This window comes from Sebastes fasciatus, chromosome 7 (assembly GCF_043250625.1).
Source record: "Sebastes fasciatus isolate fSebFas1 chromosome 7, fSebFas1.pri, whole genome shotgun sequence".
Classification (NCBI taxonomy): domain Eukaryota; kingdom Metazoa; phylum Chordata; class Actinopteri; order Perciformes; family Sebastidae; genus Sebastes; species Sebastes fasciatus.
Window position 1 is genome coordinate 34,889,506 of NC_133801.1, and position 22,932 is coordinate 34,912,437.

A 22,932-nucleotide genomic window follows, 5' to 3' on the forward strand; every position below is an offset into this window, starting at 1 on the left:
GATTGGGGCCAATAGGTCAACAGCGCTCTCAAAGCAACGGTGCATTTTGTGTAAAGTGATGAGCTATCAAGTATTCACTGGAGCAAAGAGCAGCAGCCTTCATCTGAACAGTGAAGGGAGTGTTCACCCCGTTCAGGGGTCACTGCAGTGGAACAGCCCATCACAGAGCCACATCAAAGGCCTGCCAGAAATATCGATGGGTTTGGACCTGGGCCGGGAATATCCACCAGGACTATCATTCATTCATCGGGTGCCGCGCCGCACATGAAGGACACATTGTCTGTTGTTTACTCTTCCATATCTTCTCTTTATATTATTACAAAACTTTACACAAACACAATTGCTAATCTCCACGCTTGAGTGGAACACAGAGGGACAAAACAACAAAAAATAAAAAGTATTTCTCATCCAAAAGGCATAAATAATATAAAAGACAAACTTTTTTTACTTTAAAACAGATACATTCATATGAAATAATATTTCACTACTACAAAAAAATAAATAAGTCATCTCAAGAGTAATCTTTTATGAGAGTCTTCCCTCCAGTGGGATATAGTTTCAGTCTTTGAGCAACATTTCCTTTGCTCTTTGCGTTTCTCTCCATCTGGCTTTGCTCTCGGTCTCTTGTAGTCGCTCTGTTTTTCACACTTCTCAGCTCAGTTCATCCAACGTTTCGTGTCCTTTGTCACCGTAACATGCAGTGTCTCTGATTAGCCCGTCGCTGGTCCTCTTCCTCTGTGATATTTCCACCACTGTCTCTCGTCCAGCCTGGTTCCTCTGAACCCTCCACGCCGCTGGAGAGTGTGTGTTTGTGTGCGGGCTGCGTTCAGACCTCCTGTGGGCCGGGCTGGATCAGCTCGCCTGCCAGGCTGCTGCTGGAGATCCACCCAGGCTTTTCGTCACAATCCAAGTCTGGCAGGCCGAGTCTCTCCCAGCACACCACAGGCCCCTCCATGTCCATGCACTCCAGCTCCTCCTCAGCTGCACGGAGAGAGAAGAGTCTTTGGTTTATACTTCGTATTAAAAAAGACAAGAACAGATTCTGGAGAGGCCCACAGTGCAATTTGTGGTGATGCTGCATAGTTGGTTTGCATACAACGTGACGATTGGTTATGCTATACAAACTTACTAGTAAGGCATGAAGAAGAAGAACAACTGTCAGTTTGATTTCATGATAGTGTTGAACCGTGAGTGTCTGTTTTCACTTCCCGTGGAATTTGTATTTTTTAGCCCCAATGTCTAAACGAAACATTTTGGGAAATAGCCATTGCTAAATAAAAAGAACAATACCACTCTGTACGGTAAATATGAAGCTACAGCCAGGAGCAGGCTAGCTTAGCTTAGCACAGAGACTGGAAACAGCGCTAACAGTGAAAACAAAGGCAACCTGGGAGGGGCGGGTAGAACCGGAGGGTTGGTGCTATGCTTCCGCGATGGTGCCGCCGGTCGGGACGGCGTTATCAGCTGTACGAGCGTAGTGCAGCTAGCCAGTCAGGCACGCTCACATGTACTAACATGCACTAAAAGCATGCATGGCCGGCCCGGCTATGTCAACAAAGCAAGGAGAAGCTTGCATTACAACACATACTGAGGGAGAGAGACTTCATTCTCTGCTCAGGTAGACATTACTCCTCTATATCTTTCCATAGGAAATAGCTGTTTGATGCTATATCAATGCTCTGGATATCGTATAGAACACATTATAAAGCCTTTAAATATCACAAACTAACATGTTACATCATATTTGTTTAATATGGACAAGTTCAAAATGACACATTGAGGTTTTCGAGGGTATGTGACAGATTTTTTTCTTGGCCAGGATAAGTGACTTTGTGGCATCAACAAGACAAGACTTCAGGAAGTTAGGCAAGACTTTTCTACTCTTTATGCTAAGCTAAGATAACCACCTGCTGGAGATCTTCGAATGGTTTCAATCTTCTCACCTGACTCAGCAACACAACTAATAAATCCCAAAATATCAGATTATTCCTTTAGCTGTCTGAGCTTAAAAGTACAATGAGCTATGTGTTTGATAAATATTCATGTTCATATTGGTTACTGTAGAAGCCATTAGACAATCTGATTGTAATTTTGTTACTCTGCCTTATTCCTACATTCATCACGAAATATTTCACTGGCCACAAGCCGCCATGAAGAGACGCTACTGCACATTAAAGGTGTTCTCGCAATGAGAAAACATGTAAAACACACTATTAAAGGAACAGTGTGCAAAATTTAGGGGGTGGGGGGTGGGTCTATTAGCAGAAATGGAATATAATATTCATAACTATGTTTTCATTAGTATGTAATCACCTGAAATTAAGAATTGTTGTGTTTTTATTATCATAGAATGAGCCCTTCATATCTCCATAGGGAGCGGGTCCTCTTCACGGAGTCTGCCATGTTGCTCCGTCATGTTTCTACAGTAGCCCAGAACGGACAAACCAAACACCGGCTCTAGAGAGAGACTTTCACATTTTCACGTTACCTGAAGGCCACCGTAGTTCTCTGACACGCTTGTGAAACTGAGATAACGTGAGCCGCAGAGTGCTAAACCGTGGTACCACCAGCCGCCGTCCGACTTTCGTTGCTCCTACAGTAGTGTTATTATGGTAAGGATGACCTTTGAGCGAGGTGAACGGCGTTACCATGGTTTTCCACTCAGCAGCTCGTATTTAGGCTACTATCACCCTTTTCTTCTATGATCATATTCCTTTATTGCACTAAACAGTATCACTGTTGACAATAAGAAAAAAAGGATTTCATGACATTGTATGCAACGCTGAAGGGGATGAGGTCATTCCGACTGTGTGTTTTATTCTATAACCTCATGATTATCCAAAAATTATAGATTTTCTGAAATAAATAGGAAATTCAAAAGCATAATCAGGGCCAACAAGGAAGGGAGAAGTTGCAGTTCTCACAGAGGGGGAGAAGAGGAAGACAAAGAAAGAAGTAGTGGAGGCGGAAAAAGACAGAATACTTGGAAAGATTTTGTGGGCCTTTGGTATAAAAATGTGTCTCACCAGTGTTGTCTGCTGGACAGTTTTCATTGTTCCCGACCAGACAGCAGGAATGCTGTGAGGGCGAGGATTCTCTGTGCTCATCTGGCTGGAGCCCTGCGTCGGCTCCCTGGTCGCCAGAGTGCATGTGGCCGTCGGGGCCGTGGCACGGCGATGAAACCTGGCCCAGAGGCACCATCTCCAGACCGTCCTGCTGGCATGGCGCCACGCGGTGCATTACAGGCAGAGTGCCGCTGGAGAAAGTGCCATTGGTCTTGTTGTAACATCTGCTCGAAGACAGAAGGAGATGGAAAAGAAAAGTGGGACGTTAGTTTATAAAAAGGTGCCCGTGCATTGCTGAGCGCTCACCCACTGACAACTCTCAGCTTCTTCTGCTTCACATACCGCTCTTCCTCTCTGCACATATCTGTGGGTTTTTCCGCCAGACACTGAGAACCCTTGTGTTAATACCCCTAACAGTGTACAAAACAATGACAGCTCTAACACGACGGGAGTACAGCTGCAAAAAAGCGTTTTCAACAGCTTAACCGGAGATTAAAGGTCTCGCTGCCTCTAAATAACTGTACACATTGTGGTTTTGCTCTCCGATTTTCGCTCCCAAACGCAGTGAGCTTCACCATGTTTCCCTGAACTCAGCTTCCCTCTATCGGCACATGATTGGATTGTGACCACACCCCCTCTTTTCCCAGCAGCCGGAGGTAAATAAACACAGGGCTCATTAGGTCTGCTGGCTGGGTGCACACAGGGTAAACTGTGATGCTGGGGACCCTTAAGTACATAAACAGGAGTAGCAGGAGGGGAAATGTGTGCACGTGTGTGTGTGTGTGTGTGTGTGTGTGTGTGTGTGTGCGCTCTTTTACGTCAGCGGCATCTGAAAGTGAAATATGAGTGATGTGCATTTCCCTGCAATATCCATAAGGCTCATCTTTTTCATTTTTTTCCAAAGGTGCTCTTGTGACAGAAAGCTTTCCGGTAATAAAATGTAACCTGTGGATTCTGCACCAGAGTCCCTTTAAGTAAGTCAAAAAAGGATAAATGATTCAACTACAGAGTGTCTTTGGGTTGTTGTCTTGCAAGTTTTTCACAGATACGATTTTTCTTCATTTTTGCATTAAAGATTTTGTTTCTGATTAATAAAACAACAATAAATTCCCAGATTTCTTGAAAAATAAAACGCAGAAATTAGACCTGTCAATCGAATAAAACAGTTAATCGCAAATTTATCACAAGTATTTAATACTCCTATCAACATGGGAGTGGGCAAATATGCTGCTTTGTGCAAATGCATGTATATATTTATTATTGGAAATCAATTACCAACACAAAACAATGACAGATATTGTCCAGAAACCCTCACAGGTACTGCATTTAGCATAAAACAATATGCTGAAATCATAACATGGCAAACTGCAGCCCAACAGGCAACAACAGCTGTCAGTGTGTCAGTGTGCTGACATGACTGTGACTTGCCCTAAACTACATGTGATTATCACAAAGAGGGCATGTCTGTAAAGGGGAGACTTGTGGGTAGCCATAGAACCCATTAACATCCACATATCTGGAGGTCAGAGGTCAAGGGACCCCTTTAAATATGGCCATGACAGTTTTTCCTCCTCAAACTTTTGCGTAAGCTCAAATCACATGTAGCATTAATGTGTTTAAGAAATTTGTGGTGTTAAAATGAATTTGCATTAACGCGTTATCGTGCTGAAAGCCCTACCAGAAATAAATTGTCCCAGACGTCCACAGCAAAGCAAAAGATATCCATACTTCTCTTACCTGTTATTGTTGCAGAGGTTCTGACAGCTCATACAATCAGACGACTCTGTTTGGGGAAGAGCTGTGTACATGCCTCCACCCTGACAAGAGAACACAAACACTACATTTAGCCTAACCAAACTGGATTTGCAGCTGCTGATGTAAAAATACCACACTTGGTCATTTGATATGAATATGAATGAGGCGTCCAGTCTCTAGGTTTTTGGAGTACTTTGCGGTGCAGCACTCACGTTATGGTGGTGGTGGGGGTGCGAGTGCTCACAGTCCCGGGTGCCGTGGGGCAGGGTGCCGTCGTGACCGTGCGGGTGGCCGGGTGAGAACAGGCTGCCGGAGCCGTTGAGCAGGGCCAAGCCGTTGGGGAGTTTGTGGTGGAGGTGATGGCACCCTTGGGGTAACATGGGGCCACTGTGCCCGTAGCCCCCGTGGACGCCCCCGTTGATGCGGCTGGTGCCGGGCAGAGTGGTGTACTCGAGGACATGGCCGTTTATCTCTGCTGGCTGGTACAGGTAGCCAGGAGGGTCATACTCTACAGCAGAGAGAGAGAGAGAGAGAGAGAGAGAGAGAGAGAGAGAGAGAGAGAGAGAGAGAGAGAGAGAGAGAGAGAGAGAGAGAGAGAGAGAGAGAGAGAGAGAGAGAGCGAGAGAGAGTGAGAGAGAGAGCGAGAGCGAGAGAGAGAGAGAGAGAGAGAGAGAGAGAGAGAGAGAGAGAGAGAGAGAGAGAAAGAAAGAGAGAGAGAGAGAGAGAGAGAGAGAAAGAGAGAGAGAGAGAGAGAGAGAGAAAGAGAGAGAGAGAGAGAGAGAGAGGAGGTGATGGAGAGGCAGAATGGTTAGGATAGAGGTAGAGATCAGTTTAAAAGGAATCATTTGTCATAACAAGAAAATCATTCAATCATGGACTAAGCTAGGTATTCAGAGTACACACTGGAATCTGTCCATAGACCAGTATGTATTAACAATGTGAGACTAATCTGGCTGTTCTTGAAAGCCTAATAATTACTCACTGAAACACAGAATGAAGTGGTACATTTAGCTGACAACGGTCCTATGAAAGAATTGCTTACTTTTCTTGTTTTATTGCCCACAGTTTTTAACCTTTTACCCAGGAAATAAATGTACTGGTATTTTGTTTTTGCATCATTTGTCAGTTAGCAGCCTTTTTTCACATCATAGCACAGTTTTGACCTTGTTTATGTTCTTGTAAAGCTGCGTATGTTAATACAACATTAAACACTGCCCTTTGAGAAGTTTGGCTTATTTTGTACAATGAGAAACATACTGTATGGAAGCCCATTTCTGCCAGTTAAAGAAACAAATAAGATGAAAACTTAGCCTTGTGATGAAAAAAAAAAGATCCTGCAAGTCATTATAATGACAAACCTTCACAAAATAATGATAAACTTTCTCAAAATAATGACTTAGTATCTACAAATAATAAGTAATACTAACACATTACTTTGAGATACTAAGTCATTATTTTGGGAAGTTTCTCATTATAATGACTGACGGATCTTTTCTTCCATCGCACTGGTGGAAATGGGCTTCCACAGAGACAGGATTTATACAAAACATTATATTTTCCAAAACAAGTTAATGAAATTTGATGTTTTGGCACAAGTACTCATGTAACAAACAATGAGCTTGATTGTTCAATACACTCTTGATGTTGCCGAACTGCAGTGCATTATCACACAGAAAGTGAGCACCTGTGACTCAATCTGGGCTTTTCCCCAAAATCTATAAGCTACATATAAAACCCCCAACTATTTACAGACCCTAAAGGTCTGGTAAAGAGTCCATCCAACAATGGCAAACACTTTTGCAAGCGCTGAGGAATCCATATATGCACAATGAACACTTGGAATATGCTGTACACGCTGTCTCGGGGGCCAACTTTCTTTAAATATGAGACACTTAAAATGAAGTTAACTCTTTGTATGTGTGCCGGTGCTGCAAACTCATTTTACAGTGAACTACGGTAAAACCTGGAGTGAGCACGACATTGGCTATATGCTTTATCCAAAATCTCCTACTGTAAGCAGCAACTCTACTTCTTTTATGCTCGGTCTGCATTTGGTTGGTCTGTAAACTCACTGAGCATGTTGTTCTGCTGGCGATTCCTCCACAGACACATGGCAATGAAAGCCAGCAGGATGAGCACCATCACTCCCAAAACACAGCCCACAATCAAGTAGAGCAGTCCTCCGGGGGGGCTGGGTGGCTCCTGCGGGTGGGGGTCAGGTGGGGTGATGGGGTGCTGGCTGGGCGACCCTGGGGTCTGGCGTGCTGCAGCAGAGAGGGAGGAGGGGGATGTGAGGAACCCGTAGCAACAAAGAAAACTAACAAACTATAGAATGCAAACCATTGTTGTTGGTCTCATAAAACTCAGTAGGTTTATGTTGTGTAATTACGGCGATCGTACCCGTCATTAAAGTTACAGCCTGACGCAGAAACATGCCCGGACCTCTGATAAAGTGGAGGTTTGGTTTGAGTCATTTCTCGTGCGGTTATGTGTCCTTACCTTTGGTCTCACAGATCATGACGTTGCTGTATTCACTCTCTCCCCCATCATTAAAGCACTGCATCTTGATATCATAGGAGGTCTCAGGCTGGAGATGTCCAATCATGTGCCAGTGTTTCACACCTGAGAAGGTGGAGGTGAACAAAAAAGGGGGACAACAGTTAGAAATCACTTCCTCTACGAGCCGGTGTTGACTCGCATTGCTCCAGATCCTGTGTAAACTCTCCTTCTCTTCATGTCTCACACTTCAGGTCATGTTCTTTCATGCTCTCTCTGTCATTCCCCCCCCACTCTCTCTCTTTGCTTCAGTCCCACGAGGGCTCAGACAGTTGCTTTACTCTAGATGAGCTCCATATATGGCAGCTTCATGTTTGTCCTGGCTTGCCTCCAGTATTACCACTCCACCCACACACACACACACACCACTGCTGCACCATTTCACACAATCACACCACTACTACACACTTTTGAATCACAGATGAGACGACAATCTCCAACATGGAAATGCTACATTTCAAACAAATGAGGCTGAAATGAGCTGCCGTTCTCGCTGTGTATTGTTTAATATGAAGTATAATAAATCAGTGCACGTGGGCTACCTCTGGCCCCGAGGTACTTTTGAACTGTTGCAAGTGGGAACAATAAAAGAAAGCTGCTGCTGGAGCTAAATCCACTGTGTGCTGTTAATCACAGTCAATACAGAAGTTTAATACAACAAATCAACTTTTCTTTAAACAAGAAACACAAAGATTATCTGAGGGAGAAAGTAACTGCAGCATGCATGTAGGGCACGGTACTGAACCTCAGCACTTATTGAGGACCGATCAAAATGTGACAGTAGTACTGAGAATCAAACTCTGGGTACCAAAAGTTGGCATTGAGTGGTTTAATCCAATATTAATTCTGTCTTCTTCAGGCAAAACTCTTTTGCGGCTTCTTTTGATAAGATTGGGGCCGTCAAAGTTAACATGAATTTGTTTTAACACCACTAATTTCTTTAACACAATAATGCAACTTGGGATTTTTAGGTTGTAGCAAGCTCAGTTTTAAAGCTAAAGTGTAGATACATGTATCATATGAAACTAAAAAACCTAAGGAATCCATTGGTACCAACCATGTCATACTAACTTGTCATGAAGGAGGCTAAATAACGCTCTAAACTTACGCTAAATTTTGGCGAGGAAAAACTGGCATGGCCATTTTCAAAGGGGTCCCTTGACCTCTGACCTCCAGATATGTGAATGAAAATGGGTTCTATGGGTACCCACGAGTCTCCCCTTTACAGACATTCCCACTTTATGATAATCACATGCAGTTTGGGGGCAAGTCATAGTCAAGTCAGTTGGCAGTTTGCCATGTTATGATTTGAGCATATTGTTTTATGCTAAATGCAGTACCTGTGAGGGTTTCTGGACAATATCTGTCATTGTCTTGTGTTGTTAATTGATTTCCAATGATAATTATATACATACATTTACATAGAGCAGCATATTTGTCCACTCCCACGTTGATAAGAGTATTAAATACTTGACAAATCTCCCTTTAAGGTACATTTTGAACACATAAAAAGAATGTGTGATTAATTTGCGATTAACTATGGACAATCATACGATTAATTGCGATTTAAATATTTTAATCGATGAACAGCCCTAATTGAAATAGATTGAATTGCTGTGGGAACACAGCAATATGTATATGTAAAGTATGTTTATGTAACCTTGATATTTAAAAAACAGTTTTTGACTGAATTGAGCTCATTTTTAACCTGAATGTACTGACATCTTTTGACCTTCAAATCACCAAAGCAGTGCTCACTGGGTACCCAGCCCTACACACACGTCCCTGATGCTGAGAAGGACGTTGTGGAGAACTAGACGTTCAGATGTTAAAGAGTTGGGCGGTGTGAAAGGACGTCCCTCCTTCAGTTCCCTTCTTGTACCAGGCTCCACTGTTAGCATTCCACCCAGCAACCTGAGCCCCTCTCCTCTGGCCGGCCTCATATTTCAGCTCTGGCAACCATTTATTAAAAACAGATTTCAGAAAGCCCTGCTGCCCAGGGACAGCACTCTCTATAAATCAAACTGCAGAAATGCCCCTCTTCACTACACCCCGCTCTTGACACTTAGTATCCATTACCCTCCAAACTCCCAGTTTATCTGCAGAGCGTGAGCTCAACATCCGGGAGGGGACGGGGCCGTCCACAAACAATCTACACACTCAACGTGCAGCGGAAACGCAGACACACAAACCTTCACTCACCTTCGACCACGTCTCTTTTGTAGTCGCTGTCGTTATCGCTGTCCGTGGGCCGGTAGTAGATGTAGAAGCCTTGGATTGGAGTGTTGTTGTTACTCGAGGGGCTATACTGGATGGGGATGGAAAAAAAGATTACGTTAGACTACAGCAATCTGGTGGGCAATTATTATACAAAGAGAGGAAACTTTCCGGCAACTAATGGCAGGGCTTGTTATCAGCAGATGTTCAGGACTGAGAGCAAGATTGTGATTGTGTCTAAAGTTCAGGAAATAATGAGACTGTCTGAGGTTAAGTAAATGTGGGGAACTATCTGCGTCCATCTGCAGCCCGAGCTGTGGTGAGGAAGAGGAGGAACAGCTCTGATGAGAGTGGAATCAAAGCGTAGATGGACAGGGTCTCTTCATCTCTAATCAGCACAGCCGCTCAGTTAAAGGTCTGATTGAGAAGCAGCAGCAGCTCAAACACAGGTGAGCTGGCTGGAAAAAACACTTCACCACTCAAATGATTCTGTCTCTGGCTGGTCTTAATCAGTGGCAAAAAATCATTTACTTAAGTACTGTTCTCAAAGATGTAATATGTACTTTTTTTAGTATTTACACCGTATGCTAGGGGTGTAAATCACAAGTTTAATGATACAATATTTGCTGATATCACAAAGTCTGCCACAATACCATTTCGATTCAATTCAATTCAGGAGCCTGCGATCAATATGAGACAATATCATTCTGTCCATTTATCACAATCAGTTACATTTATATCAACTCACAAAAAGCAACTAAATATGATTGGACAAATGTATTACTGGGCTCTTCCAGACATTTAAATGAAAAACAATCTATTCTTTTTAATAAAAATAATAAAAATCGATCTCCTGTTGTTCTCTATAAAGTGACACATTTTTCATGTTTAAGTGCAACTGTTTGTTTGTTTTTTTTCAGTTAAGAAAAATAAGGGTATACCTAAAGGATGATGTATCAATGTTTTCACTTTGCATCGATATATTGGATCGTTGATCATTAAATCGATGCATGGATCCATATGGATGTTTTGTTACAACCCTGTTGTATGCTACTTCATACTTCTACTCCAGAACTTGACATTTAAAGGGAACGTATCAGGCTCATTTCCAGGTTCATACTTGTATTTTGGGTTTCTTCTAGAACACGTTTACATGATTTAATGTTCAAAAAACACATTATTTTTCTCATACTGTTTGTCTGAATATACCTGTATTCACCCTCTGTCTGACGTGTCTCTTTAAGACCCCCTCCTGAAAAAGTCCAGTCTGCTCTGATTGGCTTGGGAGAAAAAAATGGAGCACCTTTGCAAAGGTATTTCTCAAACTGAGGGCGATATTGTAATGAGCCTGCATATGACATAGGAAGGGGAGCTAAATCTGATTGGCTTGTTATATTGCATGTTTTCTGATCTAGGCAGCTCACAAAAAACTGACTGGGTCGTCTTATTTCACAGTTTGTGGGTTGGTAGGAACTCCAGATACCCAAATGGATGAGCACAAGCACTGATTGAGGGAGTTTTTCATGATACGTCTCCACTAGGACTTGAGTCAGACTCAAAAAATGAGGACATGCTTGTTTTTTTTACTTTCAAAAACATTCAAGTCTCAAGTTTTGACCTTGTAAAATCCCAGAACAACAAAAGATAATAAGTAGTCAGGTCTTGATGTTTAATTATTATACCTATGCATTGTAAGGACATCAGCAAAGTCCAACAAGGAATAATGACCCAAAACTAGACAATAAAGCCAGAGTTGTTAAACGTTAAGGAAGTAAGAGAGGGGATGTTGTATGTTAGTGATGTACTCACAGTCCAGCGCAGCATGATCTGTGTGTCACTGATGGCGTCTGTGGATGAGATGTGAGGTCCGACCACGGGGCGGTCCGCGATACGTGGGCTAGCTTGTGGCACCTGGTACGGCTTAGAGGGGATGCTGTGAGGACTCTCGCCGTACATGTTCATGGCTACTACACGAAACTTATATGAGGAACCTGAGAAAGAAATACGATGATGATCATTTTAGATCCAGAAACCCTCATGTGGGCATCACGTCATGCGTCACTGGACCGTACAAAAACGTTGTGAACTATGTGAGAGCTCACCGGGCTCCAGATTGCGAACTTCCACGGACAGCTTGAGAGGGGAGATATTATCCGCAGCCACGACCCACTCGGCGCTGCGCCCGCGTCTGTACTCCACGCGGAAGGCCGTGATCGGAGACCCGCCGTTGGCTCTCGGGATCCAGGTGACATACACTGAGCTTTCGGTCGCCATGGAGATGGTGGGGTGGTCGGGGGCCTCAGGTACTGGGAGGGAAACAGGTAAGGAACAACTCTTTGAGTCGTGTAAACTTCTGCGTATCCAAAATATAAAATACACAGAGAGAACTGGCAAGCGTCGTCACTGCATCGCAACTCACGTAAAGGATGGAACAAGTTCACAGAGAAAAAAAAAGAAAAAAGAAGGACGGCATGACGTGGAGGAATGTGTACTTACTGCCTGGGCTCTGAGCCACAAAGTTAGAGAGGGCAGGAGAGAGTAAGAGAGAAATGAGGGTTAGTGAAAAGACCAATGTGAGTTTCAGCAAAGTAAGCCTGCACACACACACACACATACACACACACATGCACACACACTCGGATCTGACCCCAACACCGTGTGCAAGCTCACAGCTTTCTGCTTACAGCATCTTTCATCCAAAGAGTCACTACATGGTGTCACTGTTTGTACTCCAAGGCGCAAAGAAACAAAGCAGACCACATCTAAACATGAAACTGTGAGATCTATTCAACACAGTCCGGTCATGAACTCCACAATAAGCATTTACACGTCAGAAACATCCCACAATCACTGTCTGTCTGCACACGGCCGCAGCAACAAAACAGACCTACCTCTGTCGTGTATGACGACACCAAAGTGCGTGTTGGCGGTTTTGTCCTCTGGAGCTTTAGGGGGCATCGAGATGACAGGAGGCTTGGAGGGATTCTTGTTGGAGGTGGTGCTCTTCTCTGAGGGAGGAAGAGGAAAGCGAGTAAGAAAAACAAGGCCCCCGACAGGTCTTCAGGGCTATCAGTTCCACCAAAAGCACACTGAGCAGCTCCGGATGTTGGCTCGGAAATCTGAAGTTTCGTCCTGGTTTTTCCGGAGCCTTTTTTTTTTATCAGGGTGGGTTTCAGGTTTCCACTCCTCAACGCTGCAGTGAGTGTGTGATGTGAATGTGTATCCAATTTAACACGTTACAGTGAACAGAAGCATCATGCCAATTGCAATTATTTAATTCTTAAGTAAAGATTAATGAACAATTATTTTGTAATTTATATATTTCTTTACAGGGTGGGGCTGTGTATTGGCAAGAATCCAGCGATATAATATGTATCATGATACAGTGATTCAATATACTGCGATACTGGAAGCAGGGAGATATAATGGGATTTTTTTTTTTAAATCTAATTTTAGGAAAACTGTCATAAAGACACAACAACATATGTATAAAATCTGAGTAACACAAAAAGTCACTACGTGAAATGGCTACTATGGAGACTAACATAATCACACATGAATACAGTTGGGCTCATTGGATCCACACAAGTCTCAGCTTTACAGTGATACCAAATTTATGCAATTCCAAGACAGTTTAGGGACCCCAGTGTGCAGAAATATTCAAATACACCATTCAAGTACCAAGTACTTTGTTTTTGCCCCAAAACTGTATGGGAATAGCGGGGGGTGGGGGTGGGTTGGTGGAGAGAGACTCGTGGGTACACAAAGAACCCATTTTCATTCACATATCTTGAGGTCAGAGGTCAAATGACCATGTTTTAATGACCGCGTTTTGGAGAATCGATACAGTATCACAAAACATAATATTGTTACTCATGTGTATTGATATTTTCTTACACTCCTAACACAGGGCCGCAGCTATCACTGAGGATACCGACGTCATGTCCTCGTTATTGTTTCTGGATATTTGAGGTTTTTATTGATATACATTTGGTGGCTTTTAAAGGCTGATTTCTTTTTTTTATTATTATTTGACTATTTGTAGGTAAAACCATGTATTTAGATCCAGTATTTCTCCACCAGTATTATATTTCTGGCAATGTGGAGAAGGTTCTGAAACAAGCAGCATGTGGAGAGATGCATTTTACAGAAAAAAACAATTGAACCGTTAAATGAATAAATACAATTTAGACCCCAAAAAAAAAACCTTATTGAGGACAAGTCAAATATTTCTCAGGGAGGTCAAGTCAAGTCAGGGATGCGGCGTTGTTCTAGCGAGTTTGGAGCCACATCTGGACATAAGAGTCTGGTTTTGGACTGGTTGGTATTATTTTTTTGCTCCAGGACCATTTTGTAAAAGAACCACCCTTTGGATTCCCATGGGTGGTTCTCTTGGGATACAATCATATCTGTGGTTTCTGGCAGTAGATTACATATTTCAGCCCTGCTGTGGTATAGCGTTATTGTTAGTTTTTGGAACATTTGCGGTCGTTTCTTGTTGCTATTTGTCTCAAAAACACAACAAACTTGCTTGAAGTCATTCACTATGATTATGATACTGATCATTACGATTGTACTCAGGATTATAATTGGACAATGTTGTGGAAGAAGTCATTTAAATAAGTAATCCACCCTCAGATACAGTATATGGTTGTACATACAGTAATACATCAATTAGTCATGTGAACTAATTTCATTTTGTCAGGTGCTTGAGCCAAAATACTTTGTTTTCTCTAACATAAATTACAAACATAATGTGATTATATTGGTTTTCTCTGAAGGTAGAATCAAAAATATCACCCTAAAAAGCTACAGTATATTTTCTTACACCCTCAATAACTCAAAGGGGCCTCATGTCAGAACCACTTGTACTAACAGATTTGTCCTTAAGTGGTTTGCACGAGTGATTTAGGAGAACTTGTCGCATTCACCAATTTTCTCATATTTTGAATTTTCTCTCAGTTCCGAACACAATTGACGAGTGGTCCAGACCTGCTGGAGTGTTGCAGTAAGTCTGCTGTTATCCAAAAAAAGTTTTTCACTAATGGATTGTATATTTCATTACTTTGAAGTAATTCTGAGTTTGAAAATCCTATATCAATTTCACTGTTACACACAATACGCAAATTATTACTGTTTGACTCTGCAATTCAAAAATATTATATATTATGATATATTATTATATCATCTTTAATTTAAATTGTCCATAGATGCTATTTTATAGCACTACAATACAAATATGAACATCCTCAAACTGCAAAACCATTTAAATGACACACTAATTGAAGGTTAATGTGTCTCTGTATCAAAGTTATCATGCGATAATAACGCATTTACGCAAATTCGTAGAAACTTGTCGTACTATGAAACCTAAGGAATCCATCGGTACCAACCATGTCATACTAGCTTTTCGGGAAGGACGCTAAATAACCCTTGAAATTTATGCTAAATTTTGGCGAGGAAAAACTGTCATGACCATTTTCAAAGGGGTCCCCTTGACCTCTGACCTCAAGATATGTGAATGAAAATGGGTTCTATGGGTATGTTGGTGTTGATACTTGACAAATCTCCCTTTAAGTTACATTTCAACAAATTAAATACGTGCAATTAATTGCCTTTAACTTCGGACAAACATGCGATTAATCGTGATTAAATATTTGAATCGATTGACAGCCCCACAATGAAGCAAGTTTGAATATCTTCTATAAATTAAACTTCATAATTGTGTTGACATTATTATGTTTGACTCTGCAATTCCAATTATAATATCATCATTATTTGAAATTGACCATTGATGCTATTGTATAGCACTACAATACCAATGTGAACATCTCAAACTGTAAAACGGTTTAAATGATGCCCTAACTGAAGGTTAAATCATTTGTCTCTGTATGTAATAAGGTCAACGGGAAGTGTAACCAGGTGCGTCGTGGCTGACTTACTTCTTTTGGATGCCTTAGCACGTCAGGCCCTTTTGGAAGAGAGCGTGTCTTTACACAGCATGCTGATATATTGGCAGATGAACAGGGCAGGACGCGGAGCCTTATATGGTATCATTGGGGCTTTAATTATGTTAATTTATGCACAGGTTGCATTCATCATGTTTACGCGGGTCATTTACACGTTATCTTAAGTTAGGAGCGTTTGCGTGGCCCACTCGTACGAGCCCGCGGTATGAAAAGAAGTAAGAGAAAGTTGAGAATGAAAAATGTTCTTGCATGAGGCCCGATGTGCTTTGCATATTAATTTTTATTCTCACGAGACTGCCATCGCTAGAGCAGAGATGCATGTTTCTGCTTCTTCTCTGATAAATTTCTTTCTGAATGTCTGTTTAATGTCGGTGCAAAATCTGGAATTCAGAAACAACCGGATGCTCTTTCACTGAGAGGAGACGACACCCAAACCTGACGTTTACTGTTGATGTTTTAGACAGCTGAAAATGTTCCTCTTTCTACCGTAGCTGTGTTGGAAAAGTGGTGACGTGGGGTCTCCCAGTGGTCAGCTATTCCCAAGAATACCACAAGAAACACTTAACAGCCTAACACACACAGGAGTTGAAGGTATTAACAGTTGTTTTAAACAGTGTTCTGTGGTTGGACTGACCCTTGCCGGTGCGGAAGGTGAGCATGGCCGGCTGGCCCTCGCCCGCTGAACTTCGAGCGACCATCAGCACCTCGTAGAGACTGGAGGGCTCCAGCTCTGACAGCCGCAGGGTCTTCTCACTGCCAGGGACACGAACTGTGTGCCAGCTCCCCACCACTGTTCCCATTTCATCGACCTGACACACACACGGACGGCCACACGCACACACAAATACAAACACATGACTAAAAATGACAGCGGGAAAAACAAAATCACACAATCCTCCGCAGTACGGTCTCTTTCCGAGCCCGAATAACGACAGGGAACGGCCCCAGAAACAACCCCTGGGAGATTTCTGTCACAATTTCCAACTCCAGCAGAACTGAGTCCTGCTGCCAACAAAGTCTTAACTAGTATCGCTGCAGTTTTATAGTCAGAGTGAGCTTATTACTGAAGCAGACACAGGCTTTTAAACAGGAAATAACCAACCTTTCAGTCAGTTCAGGTCCTGGACCTTTCTTCTTTAGTTAATGAACAAATCACATTCGCTTTAACACTTTGTGTTTTTGTGGTAAAAAATAAAATCTGATATTTTTTTGACAATGGCAAGAAAGAAGTGAAACATGGCAGCCTGTATTTTCTCCCCTCACCTTACGGTATTTGACAAAATAGGCGTTGATTTGACTCCCTCCATCGCGCCCGGACCTCCACTCCAGGTCGTACAAATCAGGCTTGTGAGTCTGAGGCGGGCTGATGATGATCGGCGCCTCCGGAGTAGGACGGTCAGCGCTCCTGTCGGCCGGCAGGTCAACCGCGTCGCCGTCGTCTTCGGTCAGGAAGCGCTCGTGGAGCGACGGCGAAGCCTCCAGCAGCACACCAGCAGTGGAGCCCAGCTGTGGATCTGACAGAGACAGAAATCAAAGATGATTCAAATGTATCTGGAGTCAGATTACAGTTCAGTCAGATACATAGTACTTTTAACAAAGCTGGAATAAAAACAAAGAGTGACATAATTCCTTTGATTATTCTTCCTCTGTTGGAAAATGTGCAAAACATTGTTGCAGGTTTCACCAGGTCATCACCAAACTGACAAATACAAATTAGGGCTGTCAAAGTTAACGTGATAATAAAGCGTTAAAGCTGAAATAGGCGATATTGGAGCAAATATGATTAAAAAAAGTTACTTTTATAAAATGGTCACTATATCCTGTCAGTAGAACATGAAACAGGTAACCTGAAGAAACAAACATGTGCCTCTTTATCGTCCGGTGCTCCTAACAGCATCTGCAAGATTTCACAGACCGGAGGAAAACAAGCAGTTTTCTGAGATCTGCTGTCCAGCAACCATCTATGAGATGCAATCACATTGCGTTGTCTCCACATCAGTCACAATGTGTATATTATTTTCATATTTTCATTTATATATTTTTCAATTTTATTTATGTTTCTTGACTGTTGTAGTTCTTTCTTTTATCTTTTAACTAGGGGTGTAAGAAAATATTGATACACTTGAGTATCGCCATATTATGTTTTCTGTTACTGTAGAGATTCTAAAAAACACTATTGATTTTTAATTATAGGGACTGTGATAAATGCAAATACACATCCCACTGTTCTGATTGCATAAAAAGTCAACTTTTTTTACTCAGATTTTATGCATATGGCATTGTGTTCTTTAACTAACATTTTCCTAAAATTAGATTTAAAAATGTGCAATATATTGCCTTTCTTACAGTCATTTTTCAACACTAAAATGCACATTGTCACATTTTTGCACCACAATATATTGTTGCATTCCCAAATGTAACTGATCAATCATATATAAACATTGCAAGATAAAAAACATTCTAATTAACTTACAGTATCTCCTGCACAAGATAACTGTATGTAGTGGTATATTTTTATTAGCCTTTTTAATAGTGAATATTTAGGATTTTTTAGGAGTTTTGGATATAATAAAAGCTGAAGCAATGGCACCAAAGTTCCTCAGCCAGTGACTAACCGAGGCGGCCCTGCATGTCCACAGAGGACAACCAGTGCTGGAAAGTTTTACTTTTGGAACGAGCCTTTTAATCTACATAAAATAACAAGAAAAAGCTGGCCCTCTGCAGCACTACATAATCACGCTTTGTTTGTTCTTTTCATTAAATCCTGGTCAGAGCCAGAGCGGTCCACCTGGGCGAATCATGCAAGCTGGGAGCCTTATTACGGCTGACACCGGTCTGGCAGAGCCCGGGTGGAATTTTTCACAGACATTTGGCGGACACTGAGAGCAGGGGCCGCTCGACTCTGAGCCGCTCCACTGAGGTCAAAGAGCTCCATAATTGAATATTAAAACCTAAACAAGTGAGTAAGGAGGTTAGAGCAGTGAGGCTTGCCACAGGGGCACATCGCAGGGCCCTGGGTCCAGTCTCGGGCTGTTTTGTGCGCAGCATCGGTTCACTTTGTAAAACAAACAGGCCTGAAGCTGGTAACAGTAGACCTGATCCTGGGACTGCTGCCAGCTGCCACACATTCCACACGCCAACCATTAAAATACCGGAGAGAATCAGACCCCAGCACTACAGCCAGTCCAACACACTCTGCTGCTCGCTCCCTCTGCCCTCGCCACAGCTCTGACTCACAGCGTCACCACAGCCGAGGCTCCTCCTCCTCACACACACACACAGATACAGGAGGAGGCAGTTAAGGCCACGGCGTTCTCACCGTCCTCGTGGAGAGGAGTGATACATCTTGAGTGAGTGCTGCTACACCTGGATAGAGAGATGCTGCCAGGTCCTTCCCAGAAAAAGGTCAGTCCATTAGAGACGAACACTTGGGAGAAAATGTGATGGTACATCACGAGGGATTACCAGCAGAGACGAGAGCCTCAGTTTGGACAGAGCTCGGATTATTGGAGGACATGCGAATACATTTTTTTTCTATGCCGAAAATAACACGTTAACGCAAATTCGTTTTGACGCCACTAATTTCTTTAAAGCATTAACAGTTTTAAAGCTAAATAACGCTCAAAATGTATTTATTTATAAATTTAATTGTGGCAAGGACAAACTGTCATGTCCATTTTCAAAGGGGTCCCTTAACCTCTGACCTCCAGATATGTAAATGGGTTCTATGGGAACCCACGAGTCTCCCCTTTACAGACATGCCCACTTTATGATAATCACATGCAGTTTAGGGCAAGTCATAGTCAAGTCAGTACACTGACACACTGACAGCTGTTGTTGCCTGTTGGGCTGCAGTTTGCCATGTTATGATTTGAACATATTTTTTTATGCTAAATGCAGTACCTGTGAGGGTTTCTGGACAATATTTGTCATTGTTTTGTGTTGTTAATTATTTCCAATAATAAATACATTTGCATAAAGCAGCATATTTGCCCACTCCATGTTGATAAGAGTGTTAAATTCTTGACAAATCTCCCTTTAAGATACATTTTGAACAGATAAAAAAAGTGCGATTAATTTGTGATTAATCGTGATTAACTATGGACAATCATGCAATTAATCACTGTTGCTGACTGACTGCATGGACGTCACAATAGCTCTTTCCTGATGTGGTGAGGAGGGGGCAGTTGTCGTTAAGGCTGCAACCAGTGATTATTTTCATGGACAGTTTTTCGGTTAAATCACATCTTAACAGTTAATCATTTGGTTTGGAAAATGTCAAAAAAATTAGTTTAAAAAGTCCAAGGTGCTGTCTTCAAATTGCTTATTTTGTCAGACCAGCCGACCAAAACCCCAAAATATTGAATGAACAATGACACATAAAACAAGGAAAAGACAGGAAATCAATGTATGGTGGTGTTTTTGCTCATTAATAACATATTAATGGATTATTCCAATTTTCTGTCAATCAAGTGTTGAAATAATCATTTGTTGTGGCTGTAGCAGGACTGCTGGCTGTGACATGTGGGAGCAGGGAGGATAAGGACACCACATCCCTCCCTGTGGTGCATCCCACTTAACGGATGAGAGCGGGGAGTTGTCATGGTGACGGAAACAACGGTACAAAACAGAAAACCCAAACATATTTCAGATTGCTCTCTGTGATGAATTACTAATAATAACAGACTACCCACATCAATGATACTGTTTACTTAGAAGCTCCTGCGCCTGGTACCTAAAAACAGAGTGTTTACCTCTCTGCTTATCAGCTTCATATTCGGTTCTGTGTATGTGTCTGCAGCAAAAGATATCAAATCTCATTCTTCTTTCCTGTAGTCTGTACAAATGTTTTGCAGTGAACCCGCCTGAGCCGGAGTGGGGCCCTGGCATAGAGCGAGCGGCTGGGGAGGGTGGAGAGGGGAGGCTCGGGGGAGAGTGGTGGTGGAGGAGGAGGAGGGGGGGGATCGTTGTGATGTGTTAATAAATAAAAGGCAGTTGTGTATGATGTTGACAGCTGGGTGGTCTGGTCCTCGTCATAACCCTCCACGGCTACTCCTTACATTCCAGTGTCCGGGGGCTTATCCCCGACAGTGTGCACAAAGCTCACTCTCACGCTCAAGCTCAGTTCAAGGCTCAGGAGGAGGGCGGCCTTGGCTAAGCCTCTCCTACCAGCCCTCAGAAACGCACACACACACACACACACACACACAAACATTCACACTCAAAGAGCAAAGACTCCCCGTAGATACTGTATGCGCAGGCCCACGGAGATCCCGCCTGGTGAGATGCCTTAACCCTTTCCAACGCTGGCAACTATTTTTGAAACAATTTACAGCTAAGTGGCATTTCTCTAAAATGCTCCCTTTTGTATCCGTAAACTCTCGGAGCTCTGCGAGGCCTCCGGCATCAGCGTGCAAACTCGTGTTGTTAGGTTAGTCATGATCTTACAGCACAGCGGCAATGAGGCGCTAGAACCAGTTTTTTGTTGCTTCAGGTGGAAATTGAAAGGGGAATGTTGGGAACAGTGGGACTGACTTACTTGAAAATGAATCAACAACAATTTTGATCATCGTTTAACTAATTTATCAAACAAAAAAAAGCCAAATATTCTCTGGTTTCAGCAGCTGAAATGTGAGGAGTTGCAAATTTTCTGTGTTTTAAATCATTGTAATTTGAATATCTCACTGACATCCTTCATTTTTTCTGACATTTTATAGACTAACTGATTAATTGTATAATACTAGAAATACCACCTCGCCAACCAGTTACGTAGCAGTTCATATGAATGTCTGTCTAAAATGTCATCACTAGACATTTGTGTAAAATTGTCATAATTGGCATATGAATTCTTGAGTTATGGCCAAAAACGTGCTTTGTGAGGTCACAGTGACTTTGACCTATGACCACCAAAATCTCATCCGTACGTCCTGGAGTGCATCCAAGTGGATGTTTGTGCCAAATTTGAAGAAATTCCCTCCAGGTGTTCCTGAGATATCGGGTTCACGAGAATGGGATGGACGAGAGGTCACAGTGACTTTGACCTTTGACCACCAAAATCCAATTATTCTCATAACGAGAATGGGCCGCACGTAACGTAGGCATAATAAAAACACTTTGGACAGTTTAATCAACAATGAAAATAACTCCTAACCCACTAAAATGGGCACAGTCTTGGATGATTCATTATTTGTTGCCTGCTCTTGAAGGCACTCAATGGGTTAAAAAGGTCAATTTATTACTAATACTAGAAGTGAACTTGGAGAGCGCAGACCTCCGCCAAGGCAAGTTTCATGTACGTCGCTGCTGAGGAAAGCTGGCAGAAGGAGAGAGCTGGGTGACTCGTCATGAACGCGTTATCAGTCACACTGCGCATGTCTTAAAGCCTGTGGTGTTAATGCACAGGCTGAGCGGAGTTATTACAAAAAATTCCCAAAGCCGGATCATGATACTGATCGCCACCATAATCGAATGGATTGTTCATTGTGCCACATCCGAACCCCTCCAAAAAAATTTATTCAAATCCATCGCGGACTTTTGGAGTAATCCTCCAAACGGACAAACCAACAAACCACAAACCAACGCCGGTGAAAACATAACCTCCTTCCTAGGCCTTCGGCCTTGGCGGAGCTAACAAGCTGAGTCCAGATAGCTCCATATTAAAGCCAAGCAACAAATTAGTTTAAGATGACTGATGCATACCTGATTGAGTCGTGAGGATCCCACACGACTGTGCCGAGCCGATCCCGTTGTCCAGAAGACACTGAAACACGCCCTCGTCCTGTGGCGTCACGTCTGTAATAACCAGCGAGGATCCAGAGATCTGAAAGCGCCGCGATGGGGTGACGGGGTCAGCGTTGAACAGCCAGGTGACGTTTGGTGAAGGGTTTCCTGTCGCTACGCAGGTGAAACGAGTGGAGGAGCCGGGAGAGACGAGCTGGTCGGTCAGGCCCTCCGCGATAGACACAGGCTCTGTGGAGGAGAGGAAGATTAACATCACCATGCTGCAAACAATCCCGCCACAGACAACACCCTTTCTTGTGTTTTTCTTACCGAGAACATTCACAGTGTAGTTGGCGCTCATCACAGTCCCCTGCTTGGTCTCAGCAGCACAGGTGTAACGCCCTTCATCACTCCTCGCCACCGCTACAAAGGCCAGGTTGTTGTGCTGCCGTGGGTGAGAAGGCCCCGGTGTGACCTCCTGACCGTTCTTAAACCATCTAGCTGCTGGTGCTGAACTACCAGACACAATACACTCCAACGTCAGCGGCTGGGACCGCTGCACCAAAACAGTCCTCGGGGCGGTGGGGTAAACTATCCGCACTGGGGGGGAAGAGTCTGAATCTGAACAAATAACAAAAATGAACCACATT

At 42.9% G+C, this 22,932-nt stretch overlaps 1 protein-coding gene across 1 annotated transcript in view; it reads right to left on the reverse strand.

The window, feature by feature from the left end:
* Positions 1 to 286: 286 nt before the first annotated feature.
* The window catches only part of cdon (cell adhesion associated, oncogene regulated), a 46,986-nt gene continuing 24,340 nt past the window's right edge, over positions 287 to 22,932 (reverse strand). Inside the window, exons 6-19 of the mRNA XM_074640463.1 lie at positions 22,613 to 22,903; positions 22,262 to 22,531; positions 16,826 to 17,076; positions 16,197 to 16,371; positions 12,485 to 12,601; positions 11,696 to 11,899; positions 11,403 to 11,584; positions 9,579 to 9,684; positions 7,320 to 7,442; positions 6,893 to 7,084; positions 5,033 to 5,328; positions 4,803 to 4,882; positions 3,027 to 3,289; positions 287 to 981 (exon numbers count right to left, since the gene is read on the reverse strand). Coding sequence (XP_074496564.1) covers positions 827 to 981; positions 3,027 to 3,289; positions 4,803 to 4,882; positions 5,033 to 5,328; positions 6,893 to 7,084; positions 7,320 to 7,442; positions 9,579 to 9,684; positions 11,403 to 11,584; positions 11,696 to 11,899; positions 12,485 to 12,601; positions 16,197 to 16,371; positions 16,826 to 17,076; positions 22,262 to 22,531; positions 22,613 to 22,903 — 2,705 coding nt within the window. The 3' untranslated portion in view covers positions 287 to 826. The remainder of the gene's footprint in view (positions 982 to 3,026; positions 3,290 to 4,802; positions 4,883 to 5,032; positions 5,329 to 6,892; positions 7,085 to 7,319; positions 7,443 to 9,578; positions 9,685 to 11,402; positions 11,585 to 11,695; positions 11,900 to 12,484; positions 12,602 to 16,196; positions 16,372 to 16,825; positions 17,077 to 22,261; positions 22,532 to 22,612; positions 22,904 to 22,932) is intronic.